Below are 23,780 nucleotides of genomic sequence, written 5' to 3'. Positions count from 1 at the left end.
TCGAAGGATATTCCTTCGATTGTTGGATTAAAATCCTTCGAATCGAACGATTCGAAGGATTTAATCGTTCGATCGAAGGAATAATCCTTCGATCGTTCGATCATACTATCTGCGCTAAATCCTTCGACTTCGATATTCGAAGTCGAAGGATTTTAATTCCCAGTCGAATATCGAGGGTTAATTAACCCTCGATATTCGACCCTTAGTGAATCGGCCCCTAGGTCATAGGCACAGCAGCGCTGAAATTCTGGGGGGGAAAAATATTGCATTTTGGAAAAAAAAACATGACTACAATTGAGCTTTAAATTGCACTTTGCTCACTGCATTTGAAGTCAAATTATGTTTATTGTTTAGCAGATTTATATGTGCAGGACCCTTTCACAGTTGGCACAAGTCTGAGGTCTTTGTACCTGGCTTACTCTTACTTTATTACATGTACATGCTGCTTCCACATTGGATGTACCTTGCCTTTAAAACACAAGTATCGTTTAAATTAAAAAAATATATATATAGCTTGGGAATTCCTCATTTATTTATTTGTTTACCTATGATGTTAAAGAGGGAAACAGGGCACACATGCTGAGCTTGATGATGAACTAATGATACATACATGGCTTACCGTTTATTTATTCACATGAACACTACAGTGTTTAGAGGCATGTAAATAAACCGAGCAGGTAGATCCCATTTGTAGCCACACTGGTTGCCAATACATGTATGCAGAGCTAATTATATTTCTATTTAGTCAAATAAAATGCGTTTGCGTAACAGAGCCATCTGGCACACACACACACGCCATTTTGACGCTGATGCGTTCAGTGTATTTTTCCAGAGAAATATTATACGTGGCAAAATACACCATTTATTATGATTCTTAATATTGTTTTGGAGTTCATTTTCCAATTAACCTTAATGTGTTTAGAAGAGTTCCATAGACAAATGCAGGGATCTAATTGCATAACAATAATTTCAGTTGGGTAAAACCAAATAGCATCAGCGCAGAATGCAAACATACCATTATGGAACAGATGTGTTTCTGCAGGAATTCAAGCTTTCTGCTCACTAAATAAATACATTTGTACTCATATTGTGTGTTTTGCGGTTATTGCTGGCATATGTTTTCTGATATACCTAGGGGGTCGCACAAATATATTTATGCTAGAAGCTGTACTGAATATTTCAATTTCTCCCATGCCAACAATGAGGTAATACAGTCATTTTAAAAAATTGGTTGCAGCACAGCTAGATTTCCCCTTTATTATATAATGAATTGTTCTGTCTCAGCCTCATGTCAATATTTTTGGGGTCTGAACAGCATCCTCACCCCTGAAATATTGAATATCACAATATTGGTATATATTAACCACCCTTTCCTCCCTCCGTTGGTGATATAGTATGAAACAATATGGGGTCTGCAAGTTATTCAAGGTGAACTGAAAGAACAACATGAGGTTGAACAGGAAATGATGCCCATAAACACACCAGCAACTTATACACATATATATTATACACAGTCCTAGGTGGTCTTTCCAGTAACAATCTGTGTCTTCCTCATCAAAATATCTTCATGGTCAATTGTAGGCATCCTGCAGGTTACACTGATTTCCAAGTCTGCCTCGGTGCCTCTTTTTTTTTATGAGGACCTCCACCGATTAAATTAAAAAGCAGGAGAAGACTGACCTTCATAACTCTAAACCCCGAGTTGTTTGTCTTAAACTTCTAGGCAGTTTAAGCAGTAGAGGATGCTGTGATTCATCCATTATAAATGCTATACAAAATGTATTTTTGGTTGGGAGAGGTTGTTGTCAAGATAGTTTTGGGCTGTGGTCTGTGGTTCCACTTCTTCTGTTATAATAAAGAATAAAAAGAGAAAATAAAAAATCAGTGGAATTTTGGAGAGACAATAGAGGCAATACTGTAAACGTGTCCCAATAATAATACCAATCAAGAACTAGTGTTACCTACATAGAAGAGAAAAGAGAAATGCTTTTTTTGCTAAAAAGAAAAATTATGAGATCGAAGGTGGCCGTTTGGTGTCTCAATAATAATACCAATCAAGAACTTGTGTAAGCTACATAGAAGAGAAAAGAGAAAGGTTTTTATTTTTGCTAAAAAGGAAAATGATGAGATCTAAGGTGGCAGTATGTGGACCAATCAGGTGTGTTCCCTGGATGATTAACTCACATGCTGGAAGGAGAGTGTACAAGGGGCCACATGTAGCAAAGCCACCTTTCTATTGTTTCGGTCATTTATGCAAAGAGTATGAACGACCGGACAGTGTTACTCATCTACTGAGGTATATTGAATAAGAAATCTTAAATTATGAAGTGGAAATTTTTCTAAATCCCTTAAAATCCCATCCATTTCTATTCTGCAATAAAAAAAATGTCTGAGACGATGGCAGCCCTCCACGAATTACCATTTTTGTGTTGCAAACTGCCTCTCTCTCTCTCTGGCCTACAGTCTGTATATACCCCCACCAGGGAAACCTAAACTCAGCTCAGTCCCTGGTTTGCTGATGTACAACTCAGTCCACCAGAAGAAGCAGAAATCCTTCATGTATCTATCATTTATATAAATCTATATCATATGTGTAATCTATATAAAGGAGTTACTGTGTAGCCATGGAGAAAAGACTTGGGTTACATAGCAGATAAACTCTGTAGAATATAATGGCGTTCTACAGAGCTTATCTGTTATCTGGGCCATTTAGCCCTATTTCAATTGCCTTCATTGCTACACAGCAGCTTTATAGTAGTTTTTCCAAAACAGATCAGTTTTACCAGTGCAGCGCAACAGTAAATTATAACATACAAGGGAAATAAATTTTTAAAATCATTAGGTGGGGGGCAATGAGGCTGTGACCACAAAATTCACAAGAGGTCATCTGCACTCAACCCATTATCAGTATATTAAAGACATTGAGACATTTTGTGCATACTGCTACTGAAAAATGCCTTTCCCTTTAAACGAAACAGGGATTGTTTGTCCATATATTGCAATATATTTAAGCTGGCCAACTACGTCAGAGTCATCCCATATCTGGCCAGTCCTACACTCAAATTGATCTGAATTGAACAGTAAATTATATTTTAATTCATTTAAAACACTTTCCTTTTTTGGTGTTACTGTTCCTTCAAGGGTTCTGCCATCCGACAGTTGTTCATGGAGCTATCTACTACTTACTATGCTGCAGGTGGTCATGTTGCTGCTGGACAAGGTTCTGAACTCTTATTACCTGAGAGTGGAAAAGACTTCATCATATGATGGTGGCAGTTCATTTGTTCTGTTTGAGCCCAGGAATTCTTCAGAAAGCCAGGCAGCATCAGGCAAACTGGGTTAAAATGAACACAAACAAAGGTGTTATTAGTTCAGCAGACAATGGGGATAAAACACTTTATTAGCCACATCTGATATATAGTGATGGGCGAATTTGCGCAGTTTCGCTTCGCCGAAAAATTAGCGAAATTCGCGAAACAGCGAAAAATCCGCGAAACGGCGCCGGCGTCTCGTTTTTGACGCCGGCATCCGTTTTTCCACTAATTTTCGCTGGCGTTTCGCGAATTTATTCGCTGGCGTTTCGCGAATTTATTCGCTGGCGGCGATCACTATAGAAATCACGGTTTTTAGTGTAATTCAATTGACGCAGGTGTCAATATCGAGTTTCGCTAATTTTTCCTGCGAAATTCGCAAATTTTCCAGCGAATCGCAACGGGGGAAATTCGCCCATCACTACTTATGAACAAGTATTACCTTTAGCAGCCACTTAAATGCCATATTGGGCACAATATATAAAATTGGGGAAGGAGAAGGACAACTATCAGAGGCGTAACTATAGAGGAAGCAGACTCTGCGGCTGCAGGGGGGCCCAGGAGGTATAGGGGCCCCATGAGGCCATAATTCATATACAATTTCAATAAATATTGGAGAAACAAGTCAACCTCTAAACATTTTGGGGCCCTGAAAAATAATTTGCTGTGGGGCCCAGTAATATCTAGTTACGCCACTGACAACTATATTTGTATATCCAGCTACATTGCATCTAACTGGAAGTTTATAATAAGTAATTGACCTTTCCTTGCCTTTCAGACATTCAACCTATATCGATAGACAAAATTGCCCCAACACCGTAACCTATAGCAACCAACGAGATGTTTGCTTTTATCGTTTTACCTGAACCAGATACATAAAAGCTGATTGCGCATTGGTTAAATGGAGTGCCTCATTTTTAACAAATTCTAGAATGGAAACAAACAAGGCGACCTCTCTTCTATGTAGCCTGGTGTGTGTATTTCTATCTTTTTCTTACATGGCACCAGGGTCTTTGTGATAAGTGGGTTGAAGGAATAAGCTGCAAAATAAAGTAGGAAAACAGACCTGCCATATAATTCATTCACTGGTTGCTGAGCAGGAGATGGGCCATCTTGTACAAAAGCAGGGTTGTCCATTGGATAGACGTTATAATATTGAGGAGGACCTACTGAACTCCTATTAGTCCAAGTAGAAAAGTTAGTATTGGGGTTGGAGGGTAAGGAGGCTCCTCCTGTAATGTCCGGAGTTGAATAGGGTGGAGGAATGTGCTGTACAACAGTAGCACTGTGAAAAGTTATGGGCTGGTTTATTCCATTAAAAACAATAGACTGTCCTCTTGAAGCCTGCTCAACCTCTAGTGATGCCTCTTCTGTGCTCTTACATGGCTTACATGTCAGCATCTTAAACTTGCACACAGAAATCAGCGCAAACATCACTCCCACAGACAGCAGGATGGGTCCCAATAACTGAGTCCACTCAAAATGAAATCGCTCGCTTTTGATCCATCCCAGCACAGTGAATGTAATCCCCACTAATCCCAAAAAGATTCCAGAGAACAGCAGCGTGGCCCCAGTTTTATCCCTATCTGAAACATGGACATCAGGTTCGTGGCTTGGATAAGATGCGACTGAAAATATGTTTGCAGAAAATTCATCTTCATGGCTGTTGATCTGCTCCATGGTAGAATGCCTTGTGTTCCCAGCTACAGGATGCAGAGAAATTCCTAGTCTTTGCCAAGGTAAAAGTTCAGCTTTTTTTAAGAACAATCACGTGATTGCAGCCACATGTCTTATAAACCATTAGACTTTAGTAGCATGGTATAAAGGTCTGAGCAGCAGAGCTGAAACTATGTATATACGTGACATTTACATTACATTCCCAAACTGCAATTTTTAGAAATCAGCATTTAGCTTTGGTTCACAGACTGAGCTCATACTTAAGCAATTGGTCTCATTACAAGTTTATAAATACACAACAACGTCCAACACAACAATGAGAATTGCATTGTTACAAAGCATCAGTATCAGAGGAAGGGGCACAAGGCAAGATAGAAAGACTAGCCATTTAATCTGGTAATCTCTTCTCTAGTGGGATTATTTTCCTCCTACTCTTCAGATGTCAGGGGTATCCTTATTAGGCTCCCTGGACAACACAAGACCAAGTCATAAGTTAACCAGAGGGTCGGACTGGGGGCATTTGTTGCTGTGATTTCAAGGGTCCCCCTGGTGAATTTAAGAGCCCTCACCCTGCTATTTGCCATCCTCCCTCCGTCTTCTTCCCTGTACCCTTTACCTTCTTCTTAACTTTCTGCTTTACAGTCTGAGTGGGGTAGTGAGTTTGGGTCTGGGCTAAAGAAAAGGCCCTGGGCCAACAGGGCCCATGAAGACTGGGACTCACCAGTTGTTTTCCCAATGTGCTGGTGCCCAGTCCTACACTGGGTAACCAATTGAAGTCAGGGGCAGAGACACTGAGAGAGAGGCTTAGCAAGAACCAGACTAGTAACCAGTAATAGTACAGCCCAGGGGTATAAGATATTCAGGACTAGTGAGCAAAACAGTCCTGTGCTCCAACAAGGATAAAAAGTGTGTGGGTTAGTTTTCCCTAGATGACATCCACCTCAGTGTAGGAACACAGTTGGAACAAAACCCATGCTATTATCTTATCTCTGATTGGGCCTCACTGAATCCAGTTCACCGTGGTGTCTATTCGGTTGGGGAAACTCCACCTTCATTGTATCCTGTCTCCAATCTCACTGGGTATCCCAGTATCTTATAGTGCCTGAAATTCTCTTGAGGAATCTATATGCCTCAGACAATAATAGAACAAGATACGCCTTTAATTCATAGTTAAGAACCACTGCTGCCCATTTATTTTATTCTTTATTATGTAACAGCACCTAAAAGTTATAGTAACCTAAGGCACCTTTCCTCCAGCGAGGCCTCCTTTGAGAGAGAAAGAGTGTTGCATTGTAACAGTGTTCTGCTATAGGTATCGGCTGTGGTGTTTGAAAAGCAATAATTTGACCTCTTCCCATTCTACCCATTACACAGGTTTTAAAAAATGCAGGTTTCTTTTCAGTGAAACAGACCACAGGGAGGGGGCTGCCCATGACACTTGACAAAGGGGACCCTCTTTAAATAATTTTAAAATTGTTAAAAAAAATTGTTAAAGAAACTTTCATTTACTTTTATCCATTTTGCTTAATTGGTGGTGAAGTGTTTTAAGCTAAATATCCAGTGGCAAATTCCTTGTTGTTTTAGTGGTAGGCAGGGCCAATGCAAAACCAGACTTTGTGGAGTACAATTATTAATATTAAGCAGGCCCCCTAAGCTATGCCCTATTAGCTGTTGTTTATTTACAACCCTCAGTAACCCGGGGCGGCAGTCTGGCAAAGGACCACAGGTAAAGCACCACAGATATAAAGTATTACTATAGTCAAATTAATCTATTGTACTATCCAAGAGCTACAGTTTGTTCTTGAATGCTGACTATTACTACCACTGCTACTATAGGCACCATCTCTCCCTACTATACCTGCTATCCCACAGCCACACTCCCTTCCCAGAGACTATTACTACCACTGGTACTATAGGCACCATCTCTCCCTACTATACCTGCTATCCCACAGTCACACTCCCTTCCCAGAGACTATTATCCACTGTTACTATAGGCACCATCTCTCCCTACTATACCTGCTATCCCACAGTCACACTCCCTTCCCAGAGACTATTATCCCACAGTTACTATAGGCACCATCTCTCCCTACTATACCTGCTATCCCACAGCCACACTCCCTTCCCAGAGACTATTACTACCACTGTTACTATAGGCACCATCTCTCCCTACTATACCTGCTATCCCACAGCCACACTCCCTTCCCAGAGACTATTACTACCACTGTTACTATAGGCACCATCTCTCCCTACTATACCTGCTATCCCACAGTCACACTCCCTTCCCAGAGACTATTATCCCACTGTTACTATAGGCACCATCTCTCCCTACTATACCTGCTATCCCACAGTCACACTCCCTTCCCAGAGTCTATTATCCACTGTTACTATATACACCATCTCTCCCTACTATACCTGCTATCCTACAGCCACACTCCCTTCCCAGAGACTATTATCCCACTGTTACTATAGGCACCATCTCTCCCTACTATACCTGCTATCCCACAGTCACACTCCCTTCCCAGAGACTATTATCCCACTGTTACTATAGGCACCATCTCTCCCTACTATACCTGCTATCCCACAGTCACACTCCCTTCCCAGAGACTATTATCCACTGTTACTATAGTCACCATCTCTCCCTACTATACCTGCTACCCCATCCCCTGTTGGAGGGATGTGCTAAGCTAATAGTAAAGGTCTCCATTACTGATGACGATGACCCTGTGTGTGTAGGAACAAAGGGGTATCAGGGACAGGCTGAATGAATAATGCCCTGACATCCAACCTACTGCTACTTTGACCAATAAGAACACAACCAGCTGCAGTACATGCCAGAAGCATCAGGGGAGTGGATTTGATGGAAAGACAGAATTTAGAAATATTTTAAGGGGGTTCTGTTTCCTGGAGATGGTCCTTCACAAAAGAGAGTTTCAGTCTGTGTGACTGTCCCTCTTGGGGTGGGGTGTATTGAACAGCAGTGGGGGCTCAGACAAGTTTGAGTAAAATTTGGAGGTTAATATCTTTTCGATACTGATATTTAGACTGATATTTATTCTCTGTCTTACTTATTCTGCTTTACTGATATGCCTTATCTGGTGTCGAACTGAAGTGTTTGGGCCCCCTCCCCTCCTAGGGATGCTGCCTCAAGGGCCACCACCCGGTGCCTCTTTCATATAAATAACATTGGCATCAGTTTTATCATGTCTCAACTTTGCCTTAGACACTTTTATTGTGTAGATTTGAATTGCCCCAATGTGCTTCTTTATGTATCCGCATCATTGTGTGATTCTCTATTCTGATCCAAGCCAACCTGTAGTATTTATAATTATTATGGATCCACCAGAGGGTGCTGTTTCCTTACAGTCTTTGGATGAGGTTATATCTCAAGCACAACAGCTTCCACTATTATGTATGAACACACAAATATATTTATATATAAAGAGTGATTTGTGGTGAGCTAATATGTTTTACAGTAAATTTACTATTTAATTATATTTCCCATAAAAAGTAGGGTTTTTTTGCATTTAAAGGGGTGGTTCATCAACTTTAAGGGGCACATTTACGAAGCTCGAGTGAAGGATTCGAATTAAAAAAACTTCGAATTTCGAAGAGTTTTTTTGGCTACTTCGACCATCGAATGGGCTACTTCGACCTTCGACTACAACTTCGACTACGAATCGAACGATTCTAACTAAAAATCGTTCGACTATTCGACCATTCGATAATCGAAGTACTGTCTCTTTAAGAAAAACTTCGACCCCCTAGTTTGGCAGCTAAAAGCTACCGAACTCAATGTTAGCCTATGGGGAAGGTCCCCATAGGCTTGCCTGTGTTTTTTTGATCGAAAGATATTCCTTTGATCGTTGGATTAAAATCCTTCGAATCGTTCGATTCAAAGGATTTTATCGTTCGATCGAAGGAATAATCCTTTGATCGTTCGATCGTAGGATTAGCGCTAAATCGTTCGACTTCGATATTCGAAGTCGAACGATTTTAGTTCCTAGTCGAATATCGAGGGTTAATTAACCCTCGATATTCGACCCTTAGTAAATCTGCCCCTTAGTGTGTATAGCATGGCTATGTCTAAGTAACTTTTCAATTGTTTTTTTTTATGACTTTCTTTCTTCTGCCTTTAAATGGGGGTCGCTGGCCCCACCTGTAAAACAAATGCTCTGTAAGGCTACAAATGTAATTTATTGTTACTTTTTATTAATCATCTTTTTATGCAGGCCTCTCCTATTCATATTCCAGCCTCTTTTTCAAATCAAATCATGGTAATTTGGGCCCTAGCAGCTTAGTTGCTTATAATGAAAAATGGACAGCAGCCTAATAAAATACTTAACTCAAAAAACAGAAATAATAAACAACTAAAACTACCCACCAACAGTAAAGAACGTGAATACAACTGGTTAATAAAGCTATGCACCTGATAAAACTCACTTCAGAGACAAGGGGCACCCAGAAGAACTCTGATCACATTTGGGCCCCATGTTGTAACGTGAGACTGGAATAACTAACCCTACGATTAAGCTTGTGTGCTCCCTAGCACAGATATATTTACTAAAAGCTTACCTTGCTATTGGATTTAATGCTATAAACCTTGTTTTAAATAATTTCTTATCTATCTGAGATTTATTGCAGCTTAGTATATTGTTGTCTTTTGTTTGTTTATTAAAACTAATAAATTCTAAGCGTATTGCAAAATGTCTCAGAATATCATTCTCTGCATCTTACTAAAAGTTAATTTAAAGGTGAGCAGTCCCTTTAAAGGATAAACCTTAAAAACAAGTGAATGTAAAATTGATGAGGGTGCTATTCTTAGTACTTTTGCAATGTACATACATTTATGTTTTTTTTTATTCCAAGATATTAAAGGATACATGTACTGTTAATATAAATCAATTTTGTTACAACAGCGCCACCTGCTGGTTAATTTCTGACCAGTCTCACCACCAAGTAGTCAAGAAAGTTTTCAGGAGAAAGAAAGAGCTTGTTCTGATGTTCTTCTGCTCAGGAAAGATGTGAGATTGTGAGATTGACTAATGGTCAATAAAGTGAGTGTTAGTCAAATGTATTTGAATCATTTGACTTCATGGGGGGAGATTGTCTCTTTCTTATAGATAAAGCAGGGTGATCTGTCCTCATAGGTATGTATTAGTGGCTGCTGATTGGCCAAAGCTTACCTGCAGAGGTAAAGGCGCGAAAACTGGGCAGTTATAAATAGAGGCACTTGTCTGGAGTTAGATCAGGAGCGTACAAGCTGGGCAGAGGATTAGAGATGTCGCGAACTGTTCGCCGGCGAACTTGTTCGCGCGAACATCGGGTGTTCGCGCTCGCCGGAAGTTCGCGAACGTCGCGCGACGTTCGCCATTTTGGGTTCGCCATTGTTGGCGCTTTTTTTTGCCCTCTCACCCCAGACCAGCAGGTACATGGCAGCCAATCAGGAAGCTCTCCCCTGGACCACTCCCCTTCCCTATAAAAACCGAAGCCCTGCAGCGTTTTTTCACTCTGCCTGTGTGTGCTGAAGAGATAGTGTAGGGAGAGAGCTGCTGCCTGTTAGTGATTTCAGGGACAGTTGAAAGTTTGCTGGCTAGTAATCGTTTTGATACTGCTCTGTTATTGGAGGGACAGAAGTCTGCAGGGGTTTGAGGGACATTTAAGCTTAGGTAGCTTTGCTGGCTAGTAATCTACCTTCTACTGCAGTGCTCTGTATGTAGCTGCAGTGGGCAGCTGTCCTGCTTCTGATCTCATCTGCTGACTGCTGCAATAACAGTAGTCCTTGTAAGGACTGCTTTTATTTATTTTTTTGTTGTTTTACTACTACTACTACTACTACTATAAGAGCCCAGTGCTATTAGTCTAGCAGTGTTGGGGAGTGGGACTGGTGTGCTAATCTGCTGCTCCTAGTAGTTCAGCAGCACCAACTTTAATTTTTTTTTTTTAATATTCATTTTTTTTTATTTTACTTTTTTTTATTTTACTACCGCTGTAGTAGTGTATAAGTTGACCTTTTAGGCATTATTTGCCCTGTAGGCATTATTTGCACACTGTTTTCTTCAACCCGCCATCTAGCTGTGTGACCTTGTTCACATTCTGTCTAAATATCCATAATATTACCGTCTCCAGAAAAAACACCGGAGTGACTTTTTTCAAGCAGCCATAATATATTTTACGTAATCCGTATCCACCGCTGTAGTAGTGTATACGTTGACCTTGTAGGCATTATTTGCACACTGTTTTCTTCAACCCGCCATCTAGCTGTGTGACCTTGTTCACATTCTGTCTAAATATCCATAATATTACCGTCTCCAGAAAAAACACCGGAGTGACTTTTTTCAAGCAGCCATAATATATTTTACGTAATCCGTATCCACCGCTGTAGTAGTGTATACGTTGACCTTGTAGGCATTATTTGCACACTGTTTTTTTCAACCCGCCATCTAGCTGTGTGACCTTGTTCACATTCTGTCTAAATATCCATAATATTACCGTCTCCAGAAAAAACACCGGAGTGACTTTTTTCAAGCAGCCATAATATATTTTACGTAATCCGTATCCACCGCTGTAGTAGTGTATACGTTGACCTTGTAGGCATTATTTGCACACTGTTTTCTTCAACCCGCCATCTAGCTGTGTGACCTTGTTCACATTCTGTCTAAATATCCATAATATTACCGTCTCTAGAAAAACCACTTGAGTTACTTTTTTTCAAGCAGCATTCATATATTTTACGTAATCCGTATCCACCGCTGTAGTAGTGTATACGTTGACCTTGTAGGCATTGTTTGCCCAGTTTTTTTGGCCGCAGCCACTGAAGCACAGAGGCCAGAAAAAATATGCCATATAAATGCTGAAAATAGTAATTTTTTGCCATACGTTGACTCAACGTATATGGCAAAAAATGACTATTTTCAGCATTTATATGGCATATTTTTTCTGGCAACTGTGCTTCAGTGGCTGCAACCAAAAAAATTTATATTTTCAGCATTTATATGGCATAATTTTTCTGGCAACTGTGCTTCAGTGGCTGCGACCCAAAAAAATGCATATTTTCTGCATTTATATGGCATAATTTTTCTGGCCTCTGTGCTTCAGTGGCTGCAACCAAAAAAATTTATATTTTCAGCATTTATATGGCATAATTTTTCTGGCAACTGTGCTTCAGTGGCTGCGTCCAAAAAAACTGGGCAAACAATGTCTACAAGGTCAACGTATGGCGAAAAATTACTATTTTCAGCATTTATATGGCATATTTTTTCTGGCAACTGTGCTTCAGTGGCTGCGTCCAAAAAAACTGGGCAAACAATGCCTACAAGGTCAACGTATGGCAGTTGTTTAAAGAGAACAGTAGATTACTAGCCAGCAAAGCTACCTAAGCTAAAATGTCCCTCAAATCCCTGCAGACTTCTGTCCCTCCAATACAGAGCAGTATCAAGCAGATTACTAGCCAGCAAGCTTACTATCATCTGTCCCTGAAATCACTAACAGCTCTCCCCCTACACTATCTCTTCCAAGCACACACAGGCAGATTTTTCAGATACATTTTTGCCCTTGATCCCCCTCTGGCATGCCACTGTCCAGGTCGTTGCACCCTTTAAACAACTTTAAAATCATTTTTCTGGCCAGAAATGTCTTTTCTAGATGTTAAAGTTCGCCTTCCCATTGAAGTCTATGGGGTTCGCGAACCGTTCGCGAACCGCTCGCATTTTTGCGCAAGTTTGCGAATATGTTCGCGAACTTTTTTTCCGACGTTCGCTACATCCCTACAGAGGATTTGTTTATTTCAGATTATAAGAAATATACTATATAAATTTTAAAAAGAAATTATTGTCGCAGCGGGAGATTATGGAGAATTGTTTTATTGGGGCTCTTGGATAGTATATATGGCAGAGCCAACTTATCATTTTTGGCAGCCTATGTTTGTTTCATGTGCAAGGCTGGCTAGGGGAAATTAATGTAATATTAATTTCTAGACATTTTTGAACATTTTCTGTTAATAAACGCTGCGGCCATTCTCCATCCTATACTGTGTTTATTCCTGAGTCTTTATTTTACAGTTATGTGTTATAGTAAATATATAAAAATTTGCGAATTTGCACGATTCGCCACTAGCGAATAAATTCGCGAAATGCCCGCGAAAATTCGCCCGGAAAAATTGGCCGCCGTCAAAAAAAAGGGCACCTGCGTCAAAAACGAGATTCGCCCATCACTATTTGGGATGCCACTGTCAGAGTAGAAGTCTGTTTTTACAGTATTCTAGTCATTCGTTTACCTGGGAAATTTAATATAATTCCATGACACAGAACATGGTGCATTCCGGACCTGCCCAAGGTATCATGAAAATGTGTTAGTGGCTGTAGGTAAGTCTCCAGTTCCTCATAAAAGTCTTTGGGGTCCGTTTACTAAAGCGCGATAAAAAATATTTGCATTAAATGTAGACAAATTCGTCGGCAAATATGTTTTCGCCAGTTTACTAACCTGCGGTAAATATATAAATTTTCAAATTTTCTTGCGCAAAAATATATTTTCGCCAGTTATCACATTCGCTGAAAATAACGCTACATACACATTAATGCCTGGTTTACTAAACAGCGAAATGTGCAAAAGACAAAATTTACGCAAGAATATTCGAAACATTTTACCGCCACCTAGTGGCGTAAAAGTATTTTTTCGTCAGAAAATTCTCAAGGGGCAGGAAATATCCCATAATACTGTTATTTTACCCATCATTCTTTGCTGACAGGAGAGAGATCTGTAGCTATTGCTGACAGGATGTTTTGGCTTCTGCTTCTATCTGGTGCAACAGCAGCAATTTCAGCGATAACATGCAGAAAATTAAAGTCAGATTTACCGCACTTTAGTAAACGGACCCCTTTATCTGCTGCCCTACAGCTCCTCACTACATCTTCCTCTATTAATCCATCTGTTTTTTTATTTCTTTTTTCTTTTTTGGAGGACGAGTCCGTGTTATTAAAAGAGAGAAAGATGCTACTATTGTTGTAGAAAATCATTATCGCTAGTGTTTTAAAGGGCAAATGCCTGTCTTATTCTGATAGAAGTGCTAATATCATTCTAGTGACCAAGTGTCTTGATGTGAAAAAAAAAGCGGAAAAAAATTACTATGGAAGGCCAATATTTTCACCCAGTGGAAGTTGTGTATAATTTTTTTTAAATAAGTGCCCGTGCTATTGTGGAGGGCTAGTGCCCGTGCTATTATAAAAGGTAAATACCTTTATCCTGTATTTTACTTATATATATGTAAATGTGATTTTTATTTCCCAGACATCCCATTTTCCATCTAATCCATATCCATGACATTATCAGAAGGAAGATTTTTTTTTGTTTTGTTTTTTTTATATTCTTTATTTTATAATTTTCAAAAATTATCAAGAAAAGAAGAGAAAAAAATATTTATTTATTTATTAATTTTTTTCTATGTTGTTTAGCAAGGCCTACTCCTAGAAGGTGTTAAATTTCACAGAAATTATCGCACTATTTTATGCTTTTATCGCATGATAAGGATTAGGATTAATTCTATTCTATAAATATCGCAATGCGTTTAGAATACCGCTGTGCAGAAATGTAGAATTAACGCTTGCGATATGTCTATTAACGTACGCGAAAATACTTTGATGAATCGTTCCTTAAATAATGCATTTTAAATAACGCGTGCGTTAAGGAATAACGACCTTTAGTGAATCGGCCCCATAGACTTTGCCTCCCTTACACAAGATTTCCATATATAACGCATCTACAAATGATATACAAGAGATTAGTGATGGGTGAATTTATTCGCTAGGCGCGAATTCACAGGTGAATTTGCGCAATTCGCCGCTGCAAATAAATTAGCGAAATGCCAGCGAAAATTTGCTGGCGAAAAAGCGGACATCGGGGCCGAAAACTGCGCCGTTTCGCAAATTTTTCACCGTTTCGCTAATTTCGCTGGAAATTCTCTAATATTTCAACAGCGCAAATTCACTACAAGAGATAATACAAGTTACTCATTCAAAATGATCTTGTCCAATGTCTCATTTCCACATACAATAAATTAAATATTCGTCATCCAAGGATTTGCTTTATGAACAAATGTCACAGTTTTGCTTGTAAATGCCCCATTGGGCAAAATGCAGAAATTTGGAGAAGCAGAAGGACACAAACTGGATAGAAATGAAGGTTTGTTTTATCTAAAACATTTTGCCCCAGTTTCTACCACTATGAAGAAGGCTACTGACTTTTTATACGTGTTTATGTCAAATGTTTATTTCCAAAGCTTAAATCATTTTTGTGTTGGGTAACCTCTAGTTACCCCTCGACCTGTACAAACCAATGAAACATTTGCTTTCATCATTTCAACTGCACCAGACAGACCAATGCTATTTGCTTATTGGTCGACATAAAATAAATTCTAATGGCTACATTGAATAATTTAGTAAACTCCTACTAGAACCAGTGCTTAGGTTCAAAGCAAATCTTACTTTTTTAGCTGTTTCTTTTCTTTTCAAATTCTTTTTATATAATTTTATCATCACAATACATCAACAAAAATTCATATGATAAATTGGCATGACAATTTTAAAGTACAGAAAATAAAATAATTAATTAAAAGAAAGACGAATTGATGAACCAACAGTAAAAAAAAATAAAAAAACAACTACCATGTGGCTAAAGAATTTAATTATGTCACTATATTGAAAATTAAAAAGGAAAATAGTGTTTAAGTGAATGGGACATTCTAAAATACAGTCTTGGGCAATGACAGTATTCTTACTGATCTCAAGTTCTTTACCCATAAAATTATAAATAAATTGCTTTTTTGTGCCTTCTAAAGTATCTAGGTAAATAGACCATTTCAACTCAAAGGGGCAGATTTACTAAGCTCGAGTGAAGGATTCGAATGAAAAAAAAAATAGATTTTCTAAGTATTTTTTTGGGTACTTCGACCATCGAATGGGTCAAATTCGATCGAATTTGCTCGAATCTAAAGATTGGAACGATTTGAAGTAAAAATCGTTCAACTATTCGACCATTCGATCGAATTTGCTCGAATCTAAAGATTGGAACGATTTGAAGTAAAAATCGTTCAACTATTCGACCATTCGATAGTCGAAGTACTGTCTCTTTAAAAAATACTTCGACTACATACTTCGCCACTTTAAACCTACCGAGGTTCAATGTTAGCCTATCGGGACCTTCCCCAGCACTTTTCTAAGTAGTTTAGATTTTATCGAAAGATCGAACGATTTTTATTCGATCGTTCAATCAAAGTATGAGCGGTAAATCCTTTGAATTCGATATTCGAATTTGAAGGATTTTACTTCAAGGGTCGAATTCAAGGGTTTTTTAACCCTCGAAATTCGACCCTTAGTAAATCTGCCCCAAATTGTATTGAATGATCACCAACTTTATAACTCACTGCATCCTGTATACAAAGATTATATATATATATATATATATATATATATATATATATATATATATATATATATATATATATATATACACACTGCAGAACTATTTCCAATGCAGGAATAGTATCTTTAATTCAATGTAAAAAAATTGTCTTCCTTGCGGCTGCCATAAGCATTAAATGTATTATTTTAACAGAAAAATTAGGAAATTAATCTTTATCCGATTCATTGAGATAGTCTATAAGATCAAGAAGAGCAAATTGTGGGACAAGTTTAAGTTTAAAATTAGTAACTTTCCTCAAATATTCCTGGATGCTATCCCAAAATGTCTTGATAGTAGGACATAACCAAATATAATGAAAAATGTCAACATTATAACTCTAATTTTGGGCAATAAGATTCCTTTCTATCATTAGAAGAATCACAAAACAATGTATTATAACCCAGATGCAAGAATCTAAATTGTTGGTCCCTCTAAGATTCCGGATAAATATTTTTCTTGTAATTCTGCATTACTTTTAAAAATACTCAAAAATGTGGATCATTTTTCCCCAGACATATTAAATGGATCATAGTCCTTGCAAGTAAAACGTAATTGGGATATTTGTTGGATTATATTCAAGTTTGAATTTTCCAATAGACTAAATAATGAGTCATAAAAGTTATTTTTTAGCTGTTATTTGTAGGTATTTCATATTTTTCTGTTTACCCCTTGTTAAAGGAGAATTCAACCCTGTAATAAAAAAACCCGTACCCCCCACCCCAAGTAGACCCCTCCTCCCCCAGTCTAACTGCCTCCCCGTGGAAATGCCCCATACTTTATACTTACCTCTCGGCGCAGATTCAGGCATTGGAGTTCCATGCAGCCATCTTCCGGGTCCTCGGTAAGCTGACTGGGAGATCGGCAATTTCCGTCAATTTCGGCGCATGCGCAGTTGTCGCAAACCAGCAAATTGCTCCAACTGCGCATGCGCTGCCATGCCGATCACCCACTCAGCTTACCGAAGACCCGGAAGATGGCTGCATGGAACTCCAATGCCTGAATCTGCCCTGAGGGGTAAGTATAAAGTATGGCACATTTCCCCGGGGGGGGCAATTAGACTGGGGGAGGAGGGAGGGGGTCTACGTGGGTTTTTTTATTACAGGGTTGCATTCTCCTTTAAATTATACATCTTAAAGGGAAAGTGAACATTTAAATAAACTTTAAGTATATTGAGATGAGATGGCAAGTCTTGTACATAGAGTCTCAAGGTATCTGTCCTGGATGCATTTACCCTCTATATTTTTTAATTATTAGTTCTTTAATTTTGCCTACTCCCAGCCTGCTAGTGAAAATTTTTTGAGGTTGCTTCTCTTTATCTTTCTAGGTCATCTTAAAAAACAGATTCTAAACTGCTACATAGTTGCTTGGGTAATTAAGCCCTAGCAAATAGATAAACGTTAAATGCTAAGCCTGAGAGTTGGAGGGGAAAAAATGTAAAATGCTAATTGTATCAGAATAGGACTGTCTACATCATACATAAATGCCATTTTAAGGTGAAGTCCCCCTTTAAGGAGGCAGAGGGGTTAACCTGTAAAAATAAAATTGAGAAACAGACCTGTCATTTAATCCATCCAATCCAATCAAGGAGAGCTGAGCAGTAGATGCTTCATCTTGTACAAAAGCAGGATTGTCCATTGGGTAGATGTTAAAATATTGAGGAGGAGCTAATGAAGCCCCATTAGCCGCGGTAGTATTGTTAAGATTGGCGTTAGGAGATAGGGGAGTTGCACCTCCTGTAAAATCCTGAGTTGAATAGGGTGGAGGAATGTACTGTACAACAGTAGCACCATGAAAAGTTATGGGCTGGTTTATTCCACTAAAAACAAAAGATTGTTCCCCTGAAAGCTGCTCAGGATCTACTGGTGGCTCTTCAGTGCTCAGACAAGGCTTACATAACGTTAGCACCATAAACCATACAGAAATCAGTAGGAATAGCACTCCCAAAATCAGCATGAAGGGTCCCAATAACCGAGTCCAATTTGGCTTCTTGTTAACCCATGCCAGCACGGTGAAAGCAATCCCCACTAACGCCATACACATTCCAGTGGACATCAAAACGGCCCAACCTTTATTCCCACTTGAAGCTCGGGCATCAGATTGGTTGTTTGGAGAAGACGAGGCTGAAAAAACATTTGAAGAAAATTCATCTTCACGACTGTTGTTCTGTTCCATTCTGCAATGCCTTGTGTTCTGCCAAGGTGAATGAACACTCACGTGATCACAGCCGCTTGTCTTATAAAGTTATAGTCTTTAGCAATAAGGTATAAAGGTCTGAGCAGCAGAGATAGATCAGCAGTGATTTAATCACACTTATTGCAAACCAGACTTTAACTATGGACTTCATTTATGGAAATTCTGCTAATTCATTTGCTAGTCTATAAACATACAATGAGCATAACACTATTACTAGGGAAAAGTTTTTAAAAATGGGGTTACAGTTAAGTTAAAAAAAACTGGGAACCAAAGAATAACGATGTAGTGGTATTGGTTATGGGGATATCTCCCTTGTTTCTCTTTAGATGTCAGGATCACCAGAATAATAGCCTGTCTGGGCATCAAGAAGGTCTTTCATTCTGAGGAATGCTTCATTCTTGTGGAAACTTTAAGGATATTCCCTGGTCTATAAGTAGAGCACAAAATGCATAGTATCATTAAACTGGCCAAAGTACTAGAATCCCAAAGACCAATTTCTGAACAATATGAAGGAAGTTATCCCCACTGTTACTATAGGCACCATCTCCCCCTACTATACCTGCTATCCCACAGCCACACTCCCTTCCCAGAGACTATTATCCCACTGATACTATAGACACCATCTCCCCCTACTATACCTGCTATCCCACAGCCACACTCCCTTCCCAGAGACTATTATCCCACTGTTACTATAGGCACCATCTCCCCCTACTATACCTGCTATCCCACAGCCACACTCCCTTCCCAGAGACTATTATCCCACTGTTACTTTAGGCACCATCTCTCCCTACTATACCTGCTATCCCACAGTGACACTCCCTTCCCAGAGACAATTATCCCACTGTTACTATAGGCACCATCTCTCCCTACTATACCTGCTATCCCACAGTCACACTCCCTTCCCAGAGACTATTATTCCACTGTTACTATAGACACCATCTCTCCCTACCCTACCTGCTATCCCACAGTCACACTCCCTTCCCAGAGACTATTATCCAACTTTTACTATAGACACCATCTCTCTCTACTATACCTGCTATCCCACAGCCACAGTCCCTTCCCATAGACAATTATCCCACTGTTACTATAGGCACCATCTCTCCCTACTATACCTGCTATCCCACAGTCACAGTCCCTTCCCAGAGACTATTATCCACTGTTACTATAGACACCATCTCTCCCTACTATACCTGCTATCCCACAGTCCCTTCCCAGAGACTATTATCCACTGTTACTATAGACACCATCTCTCCCTACTATACCTGCTATCCCACAGTCACAGTCCCTTCCCAGAGACTATTATCCCACTGTTACTTTAGGCACCATCTCTCCCTACTATACCTGCTATCCCAGAGTGACACTCCCTTCCCAGAGACAATTATCCCACTGTTACTATAGGCACCATCTCTCCCTACTATACCTACTATCCCACAGTCACACTCCCTTCCCAGAGACTATTATCCCACTGTTACTATAGGCACCATCTCTCCCTACTATACCTGCTATCCCACAGTCACACTCCCTTCCCAGAGACTATTATCCCACTGTTACTATAGGCACCATCTCTCCCTACTATACCTGCTATCCCACAGTCCCTTCCCAGAGACTATTATCCCACTGTTACTATAGGCACCATCTCTCCATACTATACCTGCTATTCCACAGTCACACTCCCTTCCCAGAGACTATTATCCCACTGTTACTATAGGCACCATCTCTCCCTACTATACCTGCTATCCCACAGTCACACTCCCTTCCCAGAGACTATTATCCCACTGTTACTATAGGCACCATCTCTCCCTACTATACCTGCTATCCCACAGTCACACTCCCTTCCCAGAGACTATTATCCACTGTTACTATAGGCACCATCTCTCCCTACTATACCTGCTATACCACAGTCACAGTCCCTTCCCAGAGACTATTATCCCACTGTTACTATAGGCACCATCTCTCCCTACTATACCTGCTATCCCACAGTCATGTGGTGGAAGAGAAAGAAAACATTCTCAAAATAATAAAGTTCTGCTTTTAATAAACAGGTTTTGTTTAAATAACAATACATAACAAAGTATGTAAATATATATACTGAGTTTTTTAAGTTAATTATCTGTTTCTCCAATGACAGATTCCCCTGGAGGGTGCACTGTTCACTTCCTAGAGAGTCAATAACATAAAGTCGAAAAATAGCATAAGAAAAGAAATGAGATTTTCTGATGAGTCCCATTATCTGTTTGAACACTTTTTCAAACGTCACCTTAAAAACTTGGCATAAATAACAGAACCACATTTATTGTCTTGATGGGTGGGGGCGGTGGTTTCGGTTATAAGTTAAATGTTTCTCCGGGTAGTTTTGTACTGACTAGGGTTGTCTGGTGTCCCAACACCAGTATACATGCACAGTGACCTAACTTTTTTTACTTGAGCACCTGTGAAAATTTTTAAAATGTCAACAGCGCACCTTGTACCCCCGGTCTTTTCTTCTCTGTCACCATCATCACTGAAACAGCACACTCCCAACAGGCCCCATGAAGCAATGGCCCGGCAGTAATTACGCCACTGTCTTGCAATTGCTAAATCTGAGAACTGATTTGCATATTTTGTGTCCAACTTTACAGCATAAAATTTACTAATAAAAGTCTATTTAAGTTGGGGAGTAGGGCTTGTAGTACCTCTGTGCCTTTATTTTCTTAAATCTCAAAATATATTAGGCTTCATAATAATAATATTAATAATAATAAAAATAACGATTTAATTGCAAATGCATGAAATTAGTGCATGTGATAAAAGCTGACGGGGATAGTTTTCCATGTACTTGGCAAACAACCCTGGGAGTGACTACTTGCCAGAGAGACAAGGAAACATAACCGTCCTCAGTTTGTTTTTGTTTTATTTTTAAAACAATGATCAATATCAGATCTGTTGCACCGGGGTATTGGGGGAATTGCATGGTAAATTTTCAGGTTTAAATGCCTCGACAATTTAATATAAGAAGGGTAAAATTAGGACAGGTTAAAAACAAAAAAAGCAATCTCATGACAGGTCAAAGTTTACCATCTGCAACTTTTATGATCTTGTGAGCAAGCAGCAGGTTTATTTTCCACAGGTCAGGCTCCAAAGATATGATGGCTTATCTCAATATGAGCAGTTATGTTTGTCCAAATGACGACAAGGAAAAAACTGCTTAAAATTTACATCAATAAAGTCAGTAGAGCAGCTTAGTTATTGCGGCAAGTCCTCAGAGCCTTCAGGTTGGATGTGGCCCTCCACGAGGCTGTATATAGGCACTCACGGGATTGTATGGTAAACAAGAGTACAAAAAGTAAATGTCTCAAAAATAAATGTCCTTACTTATTAACTTACTTATAAATTTGGTGGTGGAGGGGGCCTGGACTGGCAATTTGTGGATTCTAGCTAATGTGGGGGCTGCTGTAAGATGCCATAGATGTTTGGGCCTCTCTGTACTTGAAATGTAAGGCCTTTTGAATTCCAGTCCAAACCTGGGCAGAGGTGAGGGGGAGGTGCTTCAGTGATCGGCACATACACAATACAACAGGTAGGAGTTGGGCTGAAGTTCGGTGCATCTCCATACCTAAATACAGTTCTGGCCCTGCAGAGGATTTTATTCCTCAGTCCACCCCCATCTGTTCATGGGCTTCACAGACACTTTTGTTCTTTAATTCAGGTACAGAATCACTGTGTATTTCAAGTATTCTTCCCAAGCACAGGATTATGGACACTAGCCAGGCCAACAGCCTCCAGCATGTAAGAGACTAAATTAAATTGCACCTGGATAATGGCCTGAGACTTTATTATAACTGCCAAGCTATATAGTTATGTGCAAAGTCTTATCCTGCTGGTAAAGTCTTGATGAATCTTCTGTTGTCTGTTCAGTACTATGCTGTTGTGTATAAAGTAGGGATGCACCAAATCCACTATTTGGGATTCAGCCAAATCCCTGAATCCTTTGTGAAAGATTCGGCCAAAATCTGAACCTAATCCGGGGCAAATTAGGGGCGGTGAAAGTAAAATGTGGGGAAAACATTTTTTACTTCCTTGTTTTATGAAGAAAAATCACATGATTTTTTCTTCCCAGTCCTAATTTACATATGCAAAGTAGGATTCGGATTTGGGTTCGGCCAGGCACAAGGATTCAGCCGAGTTCGAATCCTGCTGAAAAGGCCGAATCCTGAACCAAATTCTGGATTCGGTGCATCCCTAGTATAAAGTTTACTGAGAAGAGGTTATTATAAGCTCCACTTAGCTCATAACAAGTATGCTTAATGGCAGAAGTGGTGATACCTATTTCCAAAGAAGGGACTTTGAGCAGGGATGCACCTACAGTATGTTTTATTCACAGCGGGGCTTTCCACAACATAAGCAAATAAATTACAGTTTACTTTTCTGGACAGACTGGTCCACTGGAATTCTGAATGGCAAGGAAACCTGCTGATTGATTGCATCTCAGCCACTATTAGGGTAAAGTACATTTATATATTTTACTTATAGTATTTTGTTTCTCCTATGCTCCCCCAGCCTGTCCTCACTAACTGGTGAGAACTAACTCCCCTTTTCACAGGTGAAACAGCCCCAACATCTGTAATGCTATTTCAGCATGTGGCACAATGGTTAGTACTAACGGGGCTTGGGTCTGATTTCAGCCAGATCACTATTTACAGGGTGTTTGTATGTTCTCCCCGTATCTGTATGGGCCTCTCCCCCAATCTAACCAAAACCTTCTTATATGAACTAGGTGCGGGTTCTGTAAATCCTAGAATATGATGCTCAGTGGATGACATTGCGGGAACTGCCAGACTTCCACACCAAGAATTACAATTGTAAATAAAAATATTCTTCTTCTCAAAGTCCTTGTTTTTTACCATTTGCTCTGCCTCATACAGCATCATCTAGTCTAGGGCAGTGATCCCCAACCAATGGCTCGCAAGTAACATGTTGCTCTCCGACCCCTTGGATGTTGCTTGGAAGTGTAGTCAAAGCAGGTGTCTATTTTTGAATTTCCAGCTGGAATGCAAGCTTTAGTTGCATAAAAACCATGTGTACTGCCAAAAAGGGCCTCATGTAGCCTGCTGTCAGTCCATGCAGTGGATACCAATAGCCACTAACAGCTCATATTTTGCACCCCCAGGA

At 39.6% G+C, this 23,780-nt stretch overlaps 1 protein-coding gene across 1 annotated transcript; it reads right to left on the bottom strand.

Moving 5' to 3' along the window:
• Nucleotides 1-1,219: 1,219 nt before the first annotated feature.
• Nucleotides 1,220-23,539, bottom strand: tmem174.1.S (transmembrane protein 174 gene 1 S homeolog). The gene is made up of 4 exons (XM_018242177.2): nt 23,363-23,539; nt 17,995-18,629; nt 3,239-3,334; nt 1,220-1,845 (listed from the first exon to the last, which is right to left on the bottom strand). Exons 1-4 carry the CDS (start codon nt 23,537-23,539, stop codon nt 1,806-1,808), a joined length of 948 nt encoding a protein of 315 aa, XP_018097666.2. The 3' UTR covers nt 1,220-1,805.
• Nucleotides 23,540-23,780: the final 241 nt, after the last annotated feature.

The sequence above is a fragment of the Xenopus laevis genome, chromosome 1S (assembly GCF_017654675.1).
Source record: "Xenopus laevis strain J_2021 chromosome 1S, Xenopus_laevis_v10.1, whole genome shotgun sequence".
Classification (NCBI taxonomy): Eukaryota; Metazoa; Chordata; class Amphibia; order Anura; family Pipidae; genus Xenopus; species Xenopus laevis.
The sequence above is the reverse complement of the archived record's forward strand: the minus strand, read 5'-3'. Positions and strand labels throughout refer to the sequence as shown.

What these genes read in the sequence shown, in the direction of transcription:
- tmem174.1.S (XM_018242177.2), bottom strand. Translation starts at nt 23,539, where the DNA reads ATGATGCTGTATGAGGCAGAGCAAATGGTAAAAAACAAGGACTTTGAG. An exon ending in GTTCATATAAGAAGGTTTTG is followed by an intron (nt 18,630 to 23,362) that starts GTTAGATTGGGG and finishes TCACCTTGGCAG; the next exon opens with AACACAAGGCATTGCAGAAT. An exon ending in GAAGTCTTTTCCACTCTCAG is followed by an intron (nt 1,846 to 3,238) that starts GTAATAAGAGTT and finishes TTATTATAACAG; the next exon opens with AAGAAGTGGAACCACAGACC.